Source organism: Prionailurus viverrinus, chromosome C2 (assembly GCF_022837055.1).
Source record: "Prionailurus viverrinus isolate Anna chromosome C2, UM_Priviv_1.0, whole genome shotgun sequence".
Classification (NCBI taxonomy): Eukaryota; Metazoa; Chordata; class Mammalia; order Carnivora; family Felidae; genus Prionailurus; species Prionailurus viverrinus.
Window position 1 is genome coordinate 99,459,135 of NC_062569.1, and position 23,015 is coordinate 99,482,149.

At 37.0% G+C, this 23,015-nt stretch overlaps 1 protein-coding gene across 2 annotated transcripts in view; it reads right to left on the minus strand.

Moving 5' to 3' along the window:
* ATP6V1A (ATPase H+ transporting V1 subunit A) overlaps positions 1-23,015 on the minus strand; it is a 67,199-nt gene that overhangs the window by 24,027 nt on the left and 20,157 nt on the right. For both annotated transcript variants that reach the window (XM_047874462.1, XM_047874463.1), the window contains 5 exons: positions 13,260-13,354; positions 9,750-9,878; positions 6,478-6,692; positions 6,060-6,197; positions 3,222-3,373 (listed from right to left, as the gene is read on the minus strand). In XM_047874462.1, the coding sequence (XP_047730418.1) occupies positions 3,222-3,373; positions 6,060-6,197; positions 6,478-6,692; positions 9,750-9,878; positions 13,260-13,344 (719 nt within the window). In that variant the 5' untranslated portion in view covers positions 13,345-13,354. The remainder of the gene's footprint in view (positions 1-3,221; positions 3,374-6,059; positions 6,198-6,477; positions 6,693-9,749; positions 9,879-13,259; positions 13,355-23,015) is intronic.

A 23,015-nucleotide genomic window follows, 5' to 3' on the forward strand; every position in this document is an offset into this window, starting at 1 on the left:
ATGTGTCTGTGTGTGTGTTCACACGCCAAGTGTGCATGTAGAGCAGGAGGGTGTGGGCAGGAGAAATGAAATTTAATGCTAAGGGAAATTTCTTTGCAATACTGTTTTATTATAAAATTCACAGAAACATTATGACCTTAATAATAATGACAGACTTCTTCAAAATTAAACTAATACACATTAAACATTTTTTTTCTTCTTCAAACCTTTTTTTTTTTCTTTTAATACTTATTTATTTTGGGGGGACAGCACAGGTGGAAGAGGGGCAGATAGAAGGGGACAGAGAATCTGAAGTGGGCTCTGTGCTGACAGGCTGACAGCAGTTGAGCCCGATGTGGGGCTTGAACTCACAAACTGTGAGATCATGATCTGAGATGAAGTTGGATGCTCAACTGACTGAGCCACCCAGATGTCCCTCTCCTTCAAACCTTTCAGTGACTCTGATAAACCACGAGGGCATGTCCATTCATCCTATGGCTTTGTATACCTCTCTCAAATCACTTTTAACTTGGATGGGGAGGCAGGGCTGGGTGTACCCCAGTTTGGAAGTTCAACAATTCCATGTGAAACATGCTATCAAGAGAACATCCGAGGTGCTAGGGGAAAACACAGGAAGGGGTGCAAAGTCTGACACTGGATTGGAGTAGGGTCAGGAAATCCTTCTGAAGGGAAGGACCTGAAAGGAAACAGAAATTAGCCAGACAAAGGGAAATAACATTCTAAGCAGAGGAAATAGCATATCCAAAGGTCCAGGGGCAAGAGGGAGCACTGCTTGAGGAACTAAAAGTCCTTCAGGATGCCTGGAAGATGATGCATAAGGAAGTTGGGCCATCAAGTGGCTGACATGATACTGGAAAGTAAGCAATAGCCAGATCACAGACCAGATGGTTTTATAAGGAGTTAAGGAGTATATATTTTTTTAGTATTTATTTATTTTTGAGAGAAAGAGCATGAGTGGGGGAGGGACAGAGAGAGAGGGGGACACAGAATCTGAAGCAGGCTCCAGGCCTGAGCCATCATCACAGAGCCCAACATGGGGCTCAAACCCACGAACTGTGAAATCATGACCTGAGCTGAAGTTGGACACTCAACCGACTGAGCCACCCAGGTGCCGCAGGAGGATTTAAGAGCAATAAAAAGCATTTTGGGGTTTCAAGCAAAACAGTATAGGACCAGTTATGTGTTTTAGATGTGTCATTATGTAATATGGACAATCCTTTAGAAAGAAGGCAAGACTAAGGAGAAGTCTAATTAAATGTGATTATGGCAGGAACGAGGGTAAGATCCTTAATTAAAATCATGGAGTAGGGATGAAAGATGTAGATAAAAAATACCTGGGTAAGAGAATAAAAGCACTTCTTCAATAATTAGATGTGAGCAGGTAAGAATGATCCTTGAGAGAAATCATAGATTTTAGATTCAGCATTCACTGGATGGATAATGATAGCCGTTGAAACAGGCAACAAAAAAAGATGAACAAGTTTCAAGGAAGGGAGTGGTGATTAAGATGATGATTTTAGCTATGAACATATTGACTTAGAAGTACCCATTAGATGTTCAAAAGGAGAGGCATGATCAGAAGTGAAATGTGAGTCTGGAACTCACACAAAATCTGGGGGAAGATACAGATTTGGAAGTCATCATATGTAGAGGAAGATTTAAGTCATTAGAGCGGACAAAGTTATCCACATAGGGTAAGGGGCCCCAGAAAGGGAAAAATTCTAAGAAATATCAAAATTAAAGGAGAAGGAACTTGCAGTGGAGAATAAGGACTTGTGTATAGAAGCTAACAGGAAGAACGAAAACAGGGTATTTCAAGGAGGAAGGAATCAGCAGCAACATTCAACATTCAAAGTCATAGAAATTAAGGAAATACTAAAACTTATTTATTGAATTATCAGTATGGTAGTGAGTGAGAATGTTAGTGACAGTAGTTTCAACTGTGGGCAAGCCAGCTGGGCAGGCACTGTGAATTACAGTGGGAAAAGTGGAGATGGCTAATTTATTTTTTCAAGGAGTCTGGCTGTGAAGATGAGGAGACAAGTAGTGGAAGACAGAAAGGAGAAAAGGATAGAAGGTAGATATTTTTTCATGAAATGGGAAATAAAAGGAAGATAACCTACAGAGGGAGGTCCCTGAGGAGACATGAGGTAGGATAAGCTCCAGAAAGAGGAAAGATGAGAGGGGACGAATGGAAGTGTACATTAATGGAAGGAGTTTCACATGTGAAGGCTCTAGTATGATCATTTGTTGCTAATGAAGAAGGAAGAGTAGAGCCCAGGACCTAAGGCAGGTGCAGAGGTCTGAAACAGCTGCTGAGGAGAGCAGGAGAATGGGAAAAAGAGAAATGCAGTAGGATTTGGGACCCAGCAGTGAGATTCCACCTTGCACTGATTAACTGAATTTCTCAGCAGCCTGTGTGTAGACTTGGGAGCAGGAGGTGGCTGGACAGATTCAGTTGGGATTTTGCCGGGTGAGTGTGACAGAAAACAAAGGAACAAGAAAATATAGTCCATTGGCCAGTATCCATAAGAGTGACAGACTATTAAGCTTAAGCTGGTTCCTGAAGGATATGGAAACAGGAGGTGCTGACTAATAAGTCACAAGATCGAAGATCTTGTGAGAAATAGTGAGAACAACTCAGAGGGTAGGTTTGAAGGGTTTAAGTGGGACATATGTGGGTTCGTGATTCAGAAGTTGAAGGAGTTACTGTATCACAGCTTCTGTCTTTTCTGTGAAATAAATGATGAAGTCTTTTTGTTGAAAGTAAAGCAGAGTATGGTAAAGTCTGAGATTTAAAGACAAGAGGTTTGAGGTTTTTAAGCAGCTGATGAAGAAAATGGCAAAGAGCAGACTATAAATTAAGAAAGATTCCTGGGCAGCACAGAGAGCCCAGCTGATTTTAGAAACCATATTTATAGTGACACCAGTCTACTAATTCCAGGACAGCTAAATAAAGATAGATATATTGTTTGGGTACAGATTTTCTGGAAATTTTATTTTTTCAAAAAGTGTTAGAAGTAATGCTCTTTTTGCAACTGTGTCAATGATTTCACTCCATAATAAACATTGGCAATATATGAACATTTTTAACTAATTTACTATTATTTCTCTAGATAAAATTTATTATAGCATTAGCACATAAGATATCTATAAGGCAGGGAAACAATAACCACATATAATCCTCTGAGGAAAAACCACAGGACATAGCTCAAACTTACGGAAAAAGGGCATCAAGGACCCTCTGGCCAGTCAACAAGGGATGATTAGCTGGCAGCTTCTCAGTGACAGGCCGGACTTGACGTACAGGCCACACTTGGACCATGCTAAACTTTTCCTTTATACCTTCAAATTCAAGTTCCAAGACAACATCCTATAGAAATACAGTAGGATGTTAAGTACAGTCAAATTTATGAACATTTCTTCCTCTAACATCAAAGTAACCCCAAATTCCTCTTGGGGGTAGAAAGCTAGTATGTGGAAGTGGAGGAGATTTATATTTCTTATTGCCAATCTTTTTTTATATATATGTTTATTTATTTTCAGAGAGAATGTGTGTAAGCAGGGAAGAGGAAGAGAGAGAGGGAGGGAGAGTATACCAAGCAGGTTCCATGCTGTCAGCACATGGCCCAACACAGGGCTCAATCCCATGAACTGTGAGATCATGACCTGAGCCAAAACCAAGAGGTGGATGATCAACTGACTGAGCCACCCAGGTGCCCTGCAAATCTTTATATACAGTTCTAATTTTTTTTAACCAGGTGCATTTATTAGTTTTAATGCTTAAAAAAATAGGAGTTGAGAAAGACCTATTTCAAACAATAGAAGAATAGTTAAAAAATTGATATGGATATGCACAGGGACAGGTCTTAAAAAGATACAGAAGATACACTTGGGACTGAGGGAGAAATGAAAGTTTTCGTATTACTCTTTCCTTTGTTTACTTTATTATAGTGCTCTTATACCGATTTAATAAAAAATACTTAAGAACCCTAAAATATCTAATAAAATAAAATATTTTTAAATATTTACAAAAGCAAAAAGATAATGAGTAATACTCTAACATTTATGAACACTGAGATGGTTTCAACTACTCACAAATAATCCCAATGTCCACAGACTTATAGCAATCTATAATTTTGTTACTCCATGAATTTGAACTGTCTACCTCAGAGTGTTCCTTCCATGTGTGTGAGTCTTTAAGCTGGTAAGGCTAGCTGATTGCACAGAATCCCAATCTAAATCTTTTGTTCTCTATATTTTGTAGAGCAAAGACTTACTCTTGAGAAATGACTAGAAAATTGTTTTCACTCACATTTTATCTGGAATAGATTATCTGTTACAATAGTCTTCTTAATAAAGTTATCTTCATACCCACAAAGACTATTGTAAGTCTACTGTATTTTACTGACTAGCAATAACATTAAAGGACTAAGTTTTAAACAACCTACCCAGAGTTAGAATTCATATAATCCATTATACAATTAATTATGCAAATATAGATTAACAGTTAAAATCAAAGACTACTCTATGCCTAAAGAATCAGGGCTTTAAGACGAGCATAAATTAAGAAGGAGGGAAAATGTTATATTAGATATTGCTTTCCTTTAAAAAAACAAAAACAGGGGCGCCTGGGTGGCGCAGTTGGTTAAGCGTCCGACTTCGGCCAGGTCACGATCTCGCGGTCCGTGAGTTCGAGCCCCGCGTCAGGCTCTGGGCTGATGGCTCAGAGCCTGGAGCCTGTTTCCGATTCTGTGTCTCCCTCTCTCTCTGCCCCTCCCCCATTCATGCTGTGTCTCTCTCTGTCCCAAAAATAAATAAACGTTGAAAAAAAAAAATTAAAAAAAATAAAAAAATAAAAAAACAAAAACAAAAAATAACTCACTATGTTCTGCTTTTTGTATTCCCAAGCCCAAGTTCAAAAATAAAATCTTTATAAAAAATAATTATGGCAGTTATATACAGGAAACAACAGGTGTTGGCAAGAATGTAGAGAAAGGGGAACCCTCTTACACTCTTGGTGGGAATGCAAACTGGTGTGACCACTGTGGAAAACAGAGTGGAGGTTCCAAAGGTCTAAAAATAGACCTACCCTATGATCTAGCAATGGCATTACTAGGTATTTACCCAAAGGATACAAAAATACTGATTCAAAGGGACACATGCACCCCAATGTTTATAGCAGCATTATTAACAATAGCCAAATTATGAAAAGAGCCCAAGTGTCCGTCAACTGATGAATGGATAAAGAAGATGTGGTGTGTGTGTCCTAGCAAGAAGCTAAAACACACACACACACACACACCCAGTGGAATACTACTCAGCCATAAAAAACGAACTCTTGCCATTTGCAATGATATGGATGGAGCTACAGAGTATTATGCTAAAAGTGAAAACAAATCACTTGAAGACAAATACCATATGATTTCACTTATATGTGGAATTTAAGAAAAAAAACCCCAAAAAACAGATGAACACAGAGGGGGGGAATAAAGAGAGGCAAACCAGAAAACAGACACTTAACTACAGACAACAAACTGAGGTTTATTGGAGGGGAGGTGGGCAGGAGGAGGTGTTATAAATGGATGATGGGTACTAAGGCGGGCACTTACTGTGATGAGCACTGGGTGTTAGTAATGCATCACTACACTCTACACCTGAAACTAACATTATACTGTATGTTAACTAATGGGAATTTAAATAAAAACTTGAAAAAAATGAATAAGGGGATCCAATGTACAACATGATGACTGTACATAACAGTATAGTACTATATACTTGGAAGTTGCTAAAGAGTAGATCTTAAATGTTCTCACTGCACACACACAAAGGTTAAGTAGGTAAAGTGCTTTGATGGAAATGTTAACTAACCCTATGTGGTAATCATTTTGCAATACATAAGGGTATTAAATCATCATGATAAAAAAAATTATGGGAGTTAATTAAAACTCGCACATTAAGTATCATTTCTATGGATGGCTATTTAGGACACTAAAATGGGTACTCTTGGGACTATCAGGGAGGGCCACACTATGAGATAAAGTGTATATACTACTTACTGAGGTATCATAATTTCCAGGTGGAGCAATGTAAGTTACAGTTCCTCTGTTTCGCGGGGGTAACATGATTTTGTGTTTGATGAGTGAGTTCTCGTTGACAATTCCATAAATATCTCCACCAGTGATGTGACTACCAACCTAGAGAACAAATGTACTGGCTGTTTAATGTTCAAATAAACATCAAGCTGTTTAACATTCAAATAAATATCAGGCAGATTCATCCTTGCTGCTATTACTTAAATCATTTGCTTCATTTATCAATAAAACATATTCTATAATTCTTCTAGCAGATTTAAAGAAAAATTAAACTATACTTCTGTGGTCTATTTTTATTAGACTAAGGAGTACAAAATAGTTCATTAAACATCCATTTCACATTCTTTCACCAATGTTAGAAATCTTGGTTTCAAAGACATACCCGCAGGTTTTTGCAAGGTGTAAAATCCCATTTGACATCTCTGCTAAGAGCAGACACATTTACTCCTCGGGGAATGTAGATACTTTGGGTCTGACTGCTGATATCTGACAAAGGTCTCTGAATACCATCAAAAATAGCTCCCATGATGCCAGGCCCAAGCTCTACTGAGAGGGGTTTACCAGTGCGGAGTACAGGATCTCCAACAGACACACCCGCTAGAAGCAGTAGTTGAGGAAAACTCAGTCTGAAAGTTTAGAGACTGTATAAAAAGGAAGTATCACAGTTTAACAGGAAATGATACTTAAGAAGCTAAAACAGAAATTCTCAAACTTTCTCAGTTCACAACATCCTTAGTGTTCCATTAACTTTTTCAGGCCACAGGTCACTGTGACAAAAGATGTATCTAATAATGCCACTTATTAAATAGTTCTATCCAAACAACTTAATAAATATGTATGTCCTAATAACTGAATGACACTCTGAGAGAAAAATATATAGACTGAGAGAAAAAAATATTTTAATTTCAATTTTAAACAATATCAATTCTTACAAATGGGATGTAAGTGTTTACTGGGCACTGTACCATTTTCAAACCTTGGAATCAAACTGAATACCTGTTCCACATTCATTTTTGTACAATACTTGCTTTTCAGCTTAGCAATCACCAAACGCTCAGCTTCCCAAAGATATGACATCATTGACAAGAATACAGTGCGGCCGAATAATGAAAGTGTTTATTAAACTGAAGCTACTGGTTCACGTGATGTCTGACAACATGTCTAATAACCCCGTGTTAACCTCAAAACTTTTAAATATCCTGGGGCATCACATGAGTTTGCTGCAGCTGCCCAGTATGCCTTCTGCACAGTCTGGGAACCACAGAGCTAACAACAGCAGCGATATATGGTTAATACATTGTTCCAACTCTCCTTAATACATGATTTCAGCTATACTACTGAGGAATATCAATCCCCTAGAAAGGATACTAGTACGTGGCACAAAAACTTAAAATCTTAAGAATTAAGAAGTGGTTTTGGAAAGCAAAAGAATACAACCTGCAAGTAAGCAGACTGAAATCACGTTGCTCTCACATACTTGTTGACAAGAGTAAAATCAGTACAACTTTTATTGACAGCAATTCAGCAAAATCAAAAATTTAAATGCATAAACCTTGACCCAAGAATCCAACTTCTGTGAATTCATCCTATAGTTACACTATACCACTGTTTATAACACATATATACTAGATACAACCAAAATTTCTATCATTAAAGAGATCAATAAATTATATATATTCATATGATAGAATTCTATGTAGCTGTAAAAAAAGAATAGGAGCTTCTATGAATTGCTCTAGAAAGATCTCCAAAATATATTTTCATTTCCATTATGAAACTTTTCAAACCTAGAGCAAAGTTCAGACTTTTACAGTGAACTCTCATATCTACCAGTTAGATCCCACCACTAACATTTTCCTATACTTTTCACATACCTATCCATCTTGCATAAAAAAAAGTAGGGTACAGAACAGTGCATATAGTATGCTGTCTTCTGGGGAAAAAAGGGAAGAAAGGTAACATATTTATATTGGTTCATATATGCAATTAACAACCTAGAAGGGTATACAATAAAAGGAATTAATAAAAATGGCTGCACGCATGCATGTGTTTTGAAAATTGGCCAAATACAGGATGACAATGGTGAAGAGGGTTGTCACTGTATACACCTTCATTTGTTTTTATCTTAAATCTTCAAACCACGTAAAAGATTGAATAAAAGATAAAGCTAACAATAGAAAAAGTCTTTTAAAAAAGTCTTTTTGATTAGTCATGATTTCATAGCTACAAAGACTTCTAATTTTATTTAAATCTCCAGATGATTTTGTTTTGATTTAGCACACCAGTACATACACAGAGAGACAAATTACCTGAAAAAATGTATTTTAGTATGACAAAAAAGTTGTACCAAATAGATCTTAGTAAAATAGTCAAAAAACTAATGCCCCTATATTTCTTGCAACATTATTTACAACAGCCAAATATGGAAGCAACCTAAGTGTCTACTGATAGATTTAATGGATAAAGATGATGCAGCATACCTGTGTGTATATATACATAAAACACTGTAACATATATGCATATGTGTATATTACACAAGAGAATATTACTCAGCCATAAGTAAGCATGAAATCTTGTCATTTGCGACAATATGGGTGGACCTAGAAGGTATTATGCTACATGAAATAATTCAGAGAAAAATAGAGAAAAACAAATACCATATAATTTCATGTATATGTGGAATCTAAAAAATTAAACAAATGAACAAACAAAACAGAGACAGATTCATAAATACAGAGAACTGGTGTTTGCCAGAGGGGTGAGGGGTGAGTGGATGGTTAAAACAGGTGAAGGAGATTAGAGGTACAAACTTCCAGTTATAAAACAAATTGGTCATAGGGATAAAAAGGTATAGCATGCGGAATACAGTTAATAATATTGTAATAACTTTGGTAAGATGGTAGCTATACTTATAATGGTGAGCATTTCATAAAGTATATAATTGTCAAATCCCTATGTTATACACCTGAAACTAATATAATATTGTATGTCAACTGTACTTAAACAAAAATAATAATAATAAATAAGGAGAATTACTACTACCCTTAAGAGTCAATTTAAGTAAAACACATAAATTAAGTTGAAAAAAAAGTAGTTTCTCTTCACAAAGTTTAACACATTATCTCTTTTTCATAGAAAACTGAAAATAAATACTATGCCTAAAAGCCAAAATTATGATAACCAAACAAGAAGTAAAGATTTCCTAGTGCTAAAACCATAATGTAACATGTCATCGAGCATTATTTATTAGAATACAGGCAGACAGTAGTGACTGATTTATTTATGAATTCACTATTTTAAACAGAAATCATGACTGGAGAATTTTAACCATATAAATTGATATTGTTAATTCTGTTTATGCTTTCTTCTACAATATGTGTCACTCTTAAGAAAAATTCTAATTGGTTTCCCCTAAAGTTTGTGAACTACCAAAATACAAAGAGCAATGAACGTTCAGAAGATAATATTAATTTCTTAAAATAAGATCATTAATTCCTAGTACCTTTCCTCAAAATTCCTGTAAAGATCAGGTTTATTTATAACACCAGCATTTCATGTGTCTGATATCATTGGTTGTTGCTACTTCCACCTTTGCTATAAATCCCTAAATTCTGACTTGTAGAAAGTGGCAAGAAATTGAACCAAAAAGGATACAGGTTTCTTCATACACCTGGATAGTAGCCATGTCACCCTCCAGTCGGATAATCTCTCCAACCAACTCACTGTGGCCCACTCTCACCAGCTCATACATGGCTGCACCTGCCATGTCACAGGCTGTAACCACTGAAAAGAACAAATGAGTGTTGTGAAAACTTAAGATCCTGTGAATAGTTACAGATAATTAAAATATCCGGTTAACCCAAATACACACCTCTCTTACATACTCATAAGAAAAAGAAAATACCCACTATGAAACATACATACAGTTTCACAAAAATATGCATTTTTAGCATCCGATATAGAGGTAAACAAAATGTATGTGTTAGGCTAAAGCTTGTTCATTTACATAATACAGATGAAAATTATTTTCAAAAAGTCCAAAGTTCTCTTTGGCAAACCTAGCAGCATCAAGACACACTTTGATCACGCCGGTTGCTATAATACATGGAATGATGGATTTGGGAATAAAAAAAAAAAATGTTTAAACTAAAATTGGAACAAGAGCTGCACGGCAGAATGCCACACAAGTATCAGTTTGCTGTGTTGTTTTGAGAAACAAAACTGTGTTGTTTATTCCTTTGAGAAATAATATTTAAAACAACATCTTTACTTTCATTTCTAACACTTCACATTAGTGGCTCTTAAAACTCTTCTGAGACAAGGACCTCTTTGATAAACTACTAACAGCTCTACCTAGAAAAACTCACATATGCATCCAAAAAATTTTTTTCAGGGGTGCCTGAATGGCTCAATCAGTAGAGCATGTGATTCCTAATCTTGGGGCTGTGAGTTTGAGCCCCATATGTTAGGTGTACAGATTACCTAAAAAATAAAATCTAGAAAAAAAAATTGGCTTTCATAAGGATGTTTATAATTAGTCATTACCACTAGGTGAAGTCCTGATTAAGAATTCCTATTTCTTAAAATCTATTTTTACTGCTTATTTGTTTTTGAAAGACAGAGACAAAGCATGAGCAGGAGAGGGGCAGAGAGAGGGAGACACAGAATCCGAAGCAGGCTCCAGGCTGTGAGCTGTCAGTACAGAGCCCGATGCGGGGCTCGAACTCACTGTGAGATCGTGACCTGAGCTGAAGTTAGATGCTTAACTGACAGCCACCCAGGTGCCCCAAGAATTCCTATTTCTTATAAATACTGAACCAGAATTTATACTTACTATTTTAGATCACATTGTCTAGTAAGTAAAAGTTACTTTTCTGGTAGGTGGGGAAAGTTGTACATTTTCAGATCTGTGTAGCAATAACTTTATTTTTATTTTTTATTTATTTTTTTTAACATTTATTTATGAGAGAGAGAGACAGAGCAGGGGAGGGGCAGAGAGAGAGGGAGACACAGAATCCGACGCGGGGCTCGAACTCACAGACTGCGAGATCATGACCTGAGCCGAAGTCGGACGCTCAACTGACTGAGCGCCCCATAGTTTTATTTACTTATTTATTTTAACGTTTATTTATTTTTGCGGGAGAGAGAGAGCATGTGCACATGCATGCACACAAGTGGGGGAGAGGCAGAGAATCTGAAGCAGGCTCTGCACTGTCAGGGCACAGTCAGTGTAGAGCCCAATGCAGGGCTCAAACTCACGAACCATGAGATCATGACCTGAGCTGAAGTCAGATGCTTAACCAACTGAGCCACCTAGGCAACCCAGAATAACTCTATTTTTGATGTATTTAGCCTCCTGATACAATTAATTAGAACCATGTACTAATATCCAAGGGGAAACTATTAAAGTATTAATATTTAATTAACTTGTGTTAGAACAATGAAGATTTGTTAATTTCATAAATATTTATCTCTATACCTACTATATAAGAGTTAAGATGCACTGAAATGTCAGAGCTAACTAAAATTTTAAATCATATTTCATAAACCCAAAAGTATGCCATTTTTCTATCATTTTATTAAGTACTTAAGAATTAGAAATAGGTTCTAGGAGCAGTTTACTACAAGTTTCAGACAAATATTTTTACCTAAACTCTTTTGATGGTATTCTTTTTTGCCTTTTCCCTAAAAGTTCTTGAATATAGCCTGCCTTTCCTAAAGACCCTTCTGATCATCAAGGGGAAAACTGTTACTTGGAAAGGCAAAAGAAACTGACAACAGTGAAATGTGTTTTTGCCAATGAGTTCAAGCTCAAACACCAAGTTCTAAGCTATAGAAACTTCTTAGGGAGAAATAAACACTGTGACTTACTGACCTCATTTGCATAAACACCAGAAAAGGGTCATTACCTCCACTGTGATTAGAACAAAAAGACTATAGCATGAGGTTTATAAAAAGACATAAGGAGGGGCACCTGGGTGGCTCAGTCAGTTAAGTGACTCTTGATTTTGGCTTAGGTCATAATGCCAGGGTCGTGAGATCAAGCCCTGCACTGGGCTCCGTGCTAAACATGGGGCCTGCTTAAGATTCTCCGTCTCCGTCTCCCTCTCCCTCTCTCTCCCCTGCTTGTGTACACATACTCTCCCCTCTCCCCTGCTTGTGTACACATACTCTCTCAAATAAAAATTAAAAAAAAAAAAAAAAGAGAGACATAAGGAAAAATAAGTATCCATGGCACTAAGGATTATAAATCAATGAGTGGCTTTTACCATGGAAACTATGAATCATATTTTGTAGTTGGAGTAAAATGAATGAAAACTAGAATGAGATATATTATTTAAAATGCAGTACCCCAAGTTTTGGCAGAATAAAACAAAGTTTTTAACTGCTTTCTATTATCATTCTGATGTCATAAAACTTCTTTCCCACAGATACCTAGTTATGTGAAAATGTAAAATAAACATCCAGAAGCATTTATATATTCAAAGAGCCAAGGTTGATATTGTTGAGAAATGCTCTGAAAAAAATTACTGACGTTCAAACCACATTAACATATATTGACTGAATGCCTATTATCTGCAAAGTATTACATACTAAAAGCAATAAATTTTATATTATATAGTCTTATTTCACCTCACATTTAACAAAAAATTAAGACATATCTAAAACTCTGAACACCAATTACACACATACATAATAAATAGGATATCACAAATTAGTGCCCAATAATTATCAACTTAAGATAATGAATGCAAAAGGGGTGCCTGGGTGAATCAGTCAGTTAAGTGTCCAACTGTTGATTTCAGCTCAGGTCATGATCTCATGGTTCATGAGATCAAGTCCCACATCAGGCTCTGTACCCTGCTTGGGATTCTCTCACTCCCTTTCTATTCCCCTCTCTCTGCTCCTCCCCCACTCACCTGCACACATGCTTTCTCTCAAAATAAATAATAAACTTGATTAAAAAAAAAAAAGGTAATGAATGCTAAAGAAGCTCTTATGATGGAGGTATTGCCTCAGTCTTATAGCAACTATGAAATCTTTTAGGGGCAAACAGAATTTCTGTGAGTGAACAGAAACTTGTGTATTTTACCTAAAATGCCCTGAAAAGACATTAATTGAAGTTAGGAATCTTTACTATTGAGATTATTACATATTACTTACCAGGTCCTGAGACCCCATGCACATAACCAAATGTGCTTTCTTTATCTTCGTCAAGTATTTTGGGTAGCTTGGAGAAATCCATCATGTTAATTTACCTATGGTTAAAGAAAAAAAGTTTTAATTACAAACCATAAAACAAAAGAACTAAGTTAACTCTCATCATCGGTATTCTTGAGTTATTACCACTTCTTCAGAGAAAATATAAAGTTCTTAAAATTTGCCTAAAAGTACCTCATTCTTGGATGGTCTACAGTTATTATTAAAATTCAAAATTACATATTCCTATGCAAAGTACTCCATAGAAAATACTAAGGAGTGTAATAAACAACGTGAAGTCTTTCCAACGGCTTACCTAGTCCTACAATATCTTGTCCTCTCTGCCATTGCCACTGTGATCTTTCCAACTACTCTTCCCCTTAATCATTCTGTATATAATATATACAAACTATAAATATATATACATATATGCTTACATATAAATACATATACATATACACATACATACATTCTGCCCCAGGGTCTTTGCACATGTTGTCCTCCTGGCTGGAGTACTCTTCTCCCAGATAACCACTCCTATATTTCCTTCAGGTCTTTACTCAAATTTCACCTTCTCTGAGGGGTTTCTCTGCCTATCTTTTTAAAATTGCAAGAAATAGGGACTCCTGGGTGGCTCAGTCAATTGGCTGTCTGACTTCAGCTCTCTCACAGTTGGTGAGTTTGAGTCCCACACATCTGGCTCTCTGCTGTGAGTGCAGAGCCCACTTCAGATCCTCTATCCCCCCGGCACTCACACGTGAGCACTCCCTCTCAAAAATAAATAAAACATTTAAAAGTAAAAAATAAAGAAAATTGCAACTTCCCTGCTTTACTTTTCACCATCTGACACATTACATCTTACAATAAAAAAATATTAATGTATTAGCGATCTTTATCTATCTTTGCAATTTTTCTGGGAGCAATTTTCCTTTTTCTTCTTCTTCTTTTTGCAAAACACACAACAGTTTAAGAAATTCAGTTCGCCTTCTTTATTGATGTGCAATCTCAAAAACCCAAAGAATGAACAATTCAAATCCAAACAGAAAACTGATTGCGGATTCCAAAGTAGAAAGTTTATTTTTGACTGCTGGTCTCACTTAATAATTATTGGCAATTTAACAAGGGAGATAAAATACACATACATATAAAATCTAATAATGTCCCAAAACAACCATAAAGTAAGGGTCATGGATCAGTAAGTAATAAAGTACCAAATAACGTATACTTATTTACTAAAAGTACAAATATTAGAATGATTAGGGAAGACTTCTTGAAGGTCAAGTAGAATTAGCATCAACTAAGAAAAGAAGGACAGTAAAGGCATTCCAGGTGGAGAAATAACAAGAACAAAAGAATGGAAATAAAAATTTCAGGAACAGTTAATAGACAGTACGAATGGAATAAAAGGTTTATATTAAGGCAACAGTGAAAAGTAAGGATGTAATGGTAGAGAGACTAATGTGTGGGTCTTGAAATGAATGCCAAGTGGACTTTAGCCTATAAACAATAGGAAAATAACCAAAGGAGAGCTGTTATGAGAAGAATGATGTTTAATTCATCTAACAGATTAAAGTAGAGGAGGGGATGGAGGCAAGATAAGAAGCCGGAAAGCTCTGGAAATGGTTATGGGTTGAATGTCAATGGAATTCAATTTATTAAATGTTTATTGAGCTCCTACCAAGGAAAAGGCCCTGTCTTGAACTTAGGGAATAGGATTGTGAATAAAAGGGGCTTTCACTGGCTTTAAACAAAGGACTATAAAGCAAAATGACTTTAGTATTCAAGATGACAACACCCTGGGAGCAGAGGAGAACCTAATTCAGATGTGGGAGAAGTGCAAACCAATGTAGATGAGGTAGGGGGAACAGGTAGCTGGAAAGAATACAGAAAGACAAAGGAAAAACAAACCTTGAGCTCTGGGAATTAATTCAAGCACAGCTGAGTTGTGTTTTTGTCTTTTGGAGCCATGAAGGATCACTACAGAACCATATACTCCATGGGACACAATTTGTAATCCATTAACCAAGATACCAAAGAATTGGGGAGGAGAGTATAACAATGAAGTCATTAACAGTGAGTGGAGTTCTGTTGGATACACTTTGTGGCTTCAGAAGGGTAACAGTGGATACGGCTAACAAGGAAGAACCCAGTGATGAAAGAAACAAGTATGAGTGAAAATAACGATGAAAACCACACGGAGATATGGGAGACCTTACAAGTGAGAGGAATATGATCAAAGGGGCAAGAAAGGTACCAAAAACTTGAAGATGGCATCAGTGATAAGGTAGAGACTATCATCAGGCTGGTAATTTATGGTTAAAGGTAGGTTATACTTCTACTCATTGGAAACAATGTAAGTGAATTAGAAAAAAATAAACCAGATACCACAGTCACAAATGTCACAATAAAAGAGCAAAGATTTTTGTGTTCTCAATAGGAAAATTAAATTAGAGGAAGGGCAGTTGAGGGAGGAAGTAATGAAAAGGGGAAACTGGCTCACTAGGATTTTCCAGCTTCCTAAAGATGCAGAAGGGGCTGTTAAGTAATCAGGTATGAAACTGCAAAAGACTGGAATACAAAAAAGAGAAGAACAAGCTTTTCTAGAAACTACTCAGATAATAAGGGGAAAAAACAAAGTTTAAAGACAAACATTTATTTGGGAAATGGGTTGGGCAAAGTCTTCAAAGAAGTAGTGAACAAACAAATGAGGTCAAATTTTCATCATCAGAAAATAAGAAAATTTCAAAGTCAGAAAATAACTTGATAATAAGTCTGATTTTTTCCCCAAATATGAGTATTTCTTATATAGCTTGCATGATACATGGTCACTTGCCTATTAAAGTGGAAATAGCATGAAATCTTGAGTCAGCAGACTTCGGACGCTTTTTGGATCTACCAGGGACATGCTGCAGGAGGATCTGAACAAATCAAAATCTCTTCATATCGTCATTTGAAAAGCAGGAAAAATTCTACTACCTACCCCAGAGATGTGGCTGAATTACAAATTTGTTGAATGTTCCTCGTGAAATATAAAATGCTTACAAGAATTTCATCAGTAATACCACTATTCAAACAGGGCTTGAATTTTGAAAAAGCCATTCTATTTTTAAAAATCTCTCCTTAGAAAATATCATATTCCACATAAATCTAGTTCCCCACTGCTTCTACCCTCTTGGCCGTTTCTTCCAACAGCTGTAGCCACAGACTAGAGACCTCTCCAAGGAAATTCTCTTTAGTGCCTTAACTCTCCAACAGTTTTTTTCAGATCTCTCTCTCTAGAGGCTACTCTTTTCTTTTCAAGTAGAGCAAACAAAATAAAAAAATTGTATTCTGAACATTATATGAGTAAGTACTGAAGAATACTTTTTCACCCATCCTGGCTGCTTCTTTTTATCGAGAGAGACCAAGGCTTTGAGTCAGACAGATTGAGTATGAATTTTTAAGTTGCATCCTTGGGCAAATCACATTCTCTCAACTTTTTGAGTCTCATTTTCATCTATAAAATCTAATGGGGTTGTTGCAAGGCACCTAATGGTAAGCCTAACAGAAAAGTAATAGTGATGGGGCGCCTAGGTGGCTCAGTTGTTTAAGTGTCTGACTCTTGGTTTCGGCTCAGGTCATGGTCTCGTGGTTTTGTGAGCTCAAACCCTGTGTCAGGCTCTGTGCTGTTAGCACAGAGCCTGCTTGGGATTCTCTCTCCCTCTCTCTGCCCCTCCCCACTCACACTGTCTTGGGTCTCTCTTAAATAAATAAAATGAAACTAAAACAAAAAATAGTGATGACTATCAACTTTATTCTGTTAATGCAAGTTAATCTTGCCTAACTTCCTAAAAAGTACCTAGTGTAACAAATAAACAGCACTTAGTGTATTCTTACCCTCTTGTTACTTGAACCAAATCTAGTCACTTGGCTAGTTTTTTTTCTTAGCTATTATGTACATTTTACTGTAACTTTATTTTTTAAAACAAAATGGATTTTAAGCATCAATGATGTGTTGTGTGTTACAGGTTGAAAACAGAATGGAGTGAGAAGACACAATCTCTCCCCCAAGGAGCTTTTGGCCTGGTGGGATGGATATAAAGACAAATAGGTAGTTACAATAAGTGATACATGTGTTGTCATAGGAGCTGTGCAGGCTGATCTGGGAGAGCATAAAGCAAAGGTACGGAACCTAGACCTGGGCAGGATGGAAATGACTTAGAAGAGGCTGGGCTGAGACCTGCAGGATGAACAAGGAGACACTAGAGTATACAGTGGAGCTTTTTCACAGGTGACTCAAACTTTCTGGGGTTAACCAACGTATTCTGGAGAGTTCATAAGACAATAAAGGTTATCTGTTCTGATTTTTTAAAATAAGCATTTATATACATTCCCTTTAAAACAACAGTGACAGCCTCTAAGTGTATGAGCAATGATTAGCGGAAATCAGAGGGTTTATTCATGATTCAGCTACCATGTGGGTTTATCACTCAGCTGAATAATCCTAGCCACCATGGAAACTAGTGTTTCTATAATCTTTAACTTTTTATTTTTAGGCATATATTAATTTATGCCAAAGACAGGAGACCTTAGAAACAATAACATCCAATTAGAGAATTAAGAGCCTAAACAATAATTCTGTAAGTTCACTTAGAGATGCTTTCACTAGATCCACAAATCTGTATTCATCTGATTAATATTCTTATATAGCAAATCAAGAGGATTCTACTTTTTAAAAAGTCAGTGTTAAGAGAAGAAAAAAATGGTAACAATTATGAGTAACTTAGCCTTTTCTATTCCGCTGAGTTATATGCAGAGAAGTGGTTGCAAATATATCCCCAGCTCTTAACACATCTTTCAGGATAAAATAAGAAAATTATGGAAACATCAGTTTTTGAAGTATAAAAAGCAGGAATTCCCAGCACTTTTCTGTCCATTTCTGATGTTTTAACACAGTTAAATTTTAATCTTGGCTCCAGCAACTCAGACCTTTACGCCTGCTGTGCTGCTGCCCAGAATGTGTTTTCTCACTCCCATGAACAGTCTCCCTGTTCCCACTGTCAGACTCAATGCTCTTACCCTGCTTTTCTTCACAGCACTTATAAACTGACTACCTGAAAGAATATAATTTTTCTTTTTATTTCACTCTTTTACCATCTGTATCACTCCCTAGAATGCAAGTTTCATGATGGCACAGAAAACAATGCCTGGACAAAGAAAAGAAGCTCTCAGTGAATAGTTACTTAATAACTTCCAATACCACCTCCATTTTACAAATGGGAAACCTAAGGAATGGAGATTTAAGTGAGTTTGCCCATGATCACAAAATTGGAGAGAAGTAAAGGTGGGATTTGAATCTCGGCAAACTGACTCCAATGCCTCTGGGCCTTACGGCCTGCACTACTCTGCCTCCTAAATTCACAAGGCTGGTTTCTATTGTCTGCATCTAAACAATCTTACATGGTATGAAGGACAACAGTCTCTGCCTCAAGGCAATAGTTTTATCAAATTAGACTCAGGGGGAGCCTGGGTGGCTCAGTCACTTGAGCATCAGACTCTTAATTTCAGCTCTGGTGGTGATCTTGCGGTCATGGGATCCAGTCCCGTGTCACCTGCTTGGGATTTTCTCTCTCCCTCTCCCTACCCTTTCCCAACTTGTGCTCTTACTCAAAATAAATACATAAGCATTTATAAAAAAAATTAGACTCAGAGATGCAGCATCCAGACCCTCCTTTAAGAAAGGACAGTGGAATGTCATCAGTGGACAGCCAACAGCCACCAGTCAACCCTTGAGGGTCTGCCTCAGTCACAGAGCTGCCTTGCCCACGTTCACACCCTTCACGGGGCAACCTGTACCTGGTGACTGAGCAAAACGGAGGTATAAAGACCCAGCCATGTCAACCCAGATGTGGGATACTCTTATACATAACACTCACTCCAGATTTCCCTACAGAGTCGGCTAAGGCTTTTCTAGGCTTCAATTCCATTTCAACTTCTTCCCTTCCCAACTTGGAGTCTGTCTCCTTCCTTTCACATGTGTGGATCCCTAACAAAGATCTTATTTATACAATGGACTTTCTAGGCATCTGATTCCAGAGAACCCAAAATGCTCACGTATTGAATAAAGTAAATAATTACTCCCTGGATAACTGAAACTTAGACTCACACTTGAACCACAAAGATCTCTGGCCTGTTTTCTTAGTTATCTTGTAACTAGTTATTCTGTGAAAAGGGAAGAGAGATACAAAAGTGGCTTTAGAAAGCAGAGCACTTAGGGTAATGTTTGGGCTAAGTCAAGCTACTGACACAGAGGTCAGGTCCCCTTACAACCAAAGCCTTAGTTTCTACAAGGAACTTGCTTTTTGTCCTTCAACAGAAACTTAGATAGAACCCATCAACAGTAGTTAGAGGAAAAGAAGTCCCAATTAAGAGTTTATTTAACTTCTAAAGAACTATTTTCTGATAGAGTTGGAAAATATGTTCTCCATGTCCAGAAGTTTTTGGCTCCGACTTCTTAACATTTAAACACTTTGAGAAACTTCCAAGGACTGGTCCAAGGAAATGGGCTCTTCTGAAAATTGAATTTTCGATTCCCATAGCAGTGAGATAAGGGTTCCCATTGTACTTCTAAAATTTTTTCACCAAAGCACCTCAAGAAGAGAAAAACAAGTAAAGAGTGAATAAATACCCACCAAGCTCTTCCCAGTCCTGACAGAGAACAGGATGTTATAGAAGTCTACTGTAAGCAGGGAAATTTCTTTGTATGCTCTTGTACATTCTCTTATTCCAAGCAAGTTTTGCACTCCATCGTATACAATATCTATTTTATAAGATAAATAGGAAATTGCTTCCTTCCCACAAATAAAATAAAAATTATTCATTAGATAGACATATTATATTCACTTAATCACTGAACAGGGCTGCTAATATAGCAGTTTGATAAGCATATTCATAACATACTACTTTGCACCCATTAATCACCCTTCATTGTTATCTATGAAAACAGTGAAAACAAAAATACCCCAGTATCCAATGGAAAAAAGACAGTCTCTTCAGCAAATGGTGTTGGGAAAACTAGACGGTGATATGCAGAAGGATGAAACTGGACCACTTTCTTACACCGTACACAAAAATAAACTCAAAATGGTTGAAAGACCTAATGTGAGACAGGAAACCATCAAAATCCTACAGGAGAAAACAGGCTGCAATCTCTCTGACCTTGGCCACAGCCAGCTTCTTATTAGACATGTCTCCAGAGGCAAGGGAAATAAAAGCAAAAATGAACTATTTGGACCTCATCAAGATAAAAAGCTCTGCACAGCAAAGGAAACTACCAATAAAACTAAAAGGCAACTGATGGAATGGGAAAATATATTTGCAAATGATATATCAGATAAAGGGTTAGTATCCAAAATCCATAAAGAACTTAAACAAACTCAACACCCAAAAAACAAATAATCAGTGAATAAATGGGCAGAGGACATGAAAAGATACTTTTCCAAAGACATCCAGATAGCTAACAGACACATGAAAAGATGATCAACATCACTCATCATCAGGGAAATACAAATCAAAACCACAGTGAGATACCACCCCACCATTGTCAGAATGGCTAAAATCAGTAACTCAGGAAACAACAGATGTTGGTGAGGATTTGGAGAAAGGGGAACTCTTTTGCACTGCTGGTGGGAATGCAAACTGGTGCAGCCACTCTGGAAAAGAGTACGGAGATTCCTGAAAAAAATTAAAAACAGAACTATCCTACGACACAGCAATTGCACTACTAGGTATTTATCCAAAGGATACAAAAATGCTGATTCAAAGCAGCACATTCATCCCAATGTTTATAGCAGCACTATCAACAATAGCCAAATTATGGAAAGAGCCCAAATGGCCATCAACTGATGAATGGATGAATAAGATGTGGGGTGTGTGTGTGTGTGTGTGTGTATGTGTACACATATGTGTATACATATATACATATATATATACACATACACACACACGTATATATATATACATACACAATAGAATACTATGATCAAGAAGAATGAAATCTTGCCATTTGTAACAACGTGGATGGAACTAGAGTGTATTATACTAAGCTAAATAAGACAGTCAGAGAAAGACAAATATCATACGATTTCATTCATATGTGGAATTTAAGAAACACAACAGATGAACATAGGAGAAGGGAAGGGAAAATAAAATAAAATCAGAGAGGAAGGCAAACCATAAAAGACTGTTAAATACGGAGAACAAAAGATTGAGGACTGCTGGAGGAATGTTGGGTGAGGGGATGGGTTAAATGGGTGATGGACACTCAGGAGGGCACTTGTTGGAATGAGCACTAGGTGTTATATGCAACCGATGAATAACTGGGTTCTACTCCTGAAATCCATACTACACTGTATGAAAACTAACTTGAATTTAAGTAAATAAGTTAATTTTTTAAGGTTTTTTTTTTTTTTTTGAGAGAGAGAGACAGAGTGCAAGTAGGGGAGGGGCAGAGAGAAAGGAAGACATAGAATCTGAAGAATTTAAGTAAATAAGTTAAAAAAAAATACCCCACATTAAAATCTGTTTCATTATTTAATGCTTATGCCTCTACGTGAAAAAGCATAGGCTTTTAAAGATGTTTAAGACAACATTTTAGGGGCACGTAGATGGCCCAGTTGGTTAAGCATCCGACTTTGGCTCAGGTCATGATCTCGTGGTTTGTGAGTTCAAGCCCCATGTCAGACTCTGTGCTGACAGCTCAGAGCCTGAAGTCTGTTTGATTCTGTGTCTTCCTCTCTCTCTGCCCCTTCCCCGCTTACACTCTTTCTCTCTCAAAAATAAATAAACATTTTATTTTATTTTTTTTTAATTTTTTTTTAACGTTTATTTATTTTTGAGACAGAGAGAGACAGAGCATGAACGGGGGAGGGGCAGAGAGAGAGGGAGACACAGAATCGGAAGCAGGCTCCAGGCTCTGAGCCATCAGCCCAGAGCCCGATGCGGGGCTCGAACTCACGGACCGTGAGATCGTGACCTGAGCCGAAGTCGGACGCTTAACCGACTGAGCCACCCAGGCGCCCCAATAAATAAACATTTTAAAAAGACACCATTTTAACTTGAAATAAGCAAATTACATTGCAAGTTACGTTACACTGAAAGTTAATCTTATCCCAAATCTCCATAATGTCCAAAATAACATGATACGATTTCATGCTACATTAAGTTTTATATGCTATTTAATAACTCCTTCCTATTACAAAATACAGCTATTCTTGCTGCTTTCCATCATTTAAAAAATAAAAGCATAGGGGCACCTGGGTGGCTCAGTTATGCGTCAGACTTCAACTCAGGTCATGATCTCACCATTTGTGAGTTCAGGCCCCCACATCAGGCTCTCTGCTGTCAGCACAGAGCCTGCTTCAGTTCTTCTGTCTCCCTCTCTCTGCCCCTTCCTTGCTGGTAGAAGCATGTCCTCTCTCTCTCCCCCGCAAAAATAAACATTAAAAAAAAAAAAAGCACGATATCTACCTTAAAAACAACTGCTTTTATTAAAACAATGTGGTATACATGGTTGCACTAAGAGAAATCAACTCAACGATTACAAAAAAAACCTTGCCTTTACTTTCTCGATTTCTACTTTAAGGATAAAAAGTAAATGCAATTTACAACTAAGATTCCTATAGTCACAAATTGTAGGGTTTTCTACCCATATCTGTAAAAAATTAAAAACAAAACAAAACC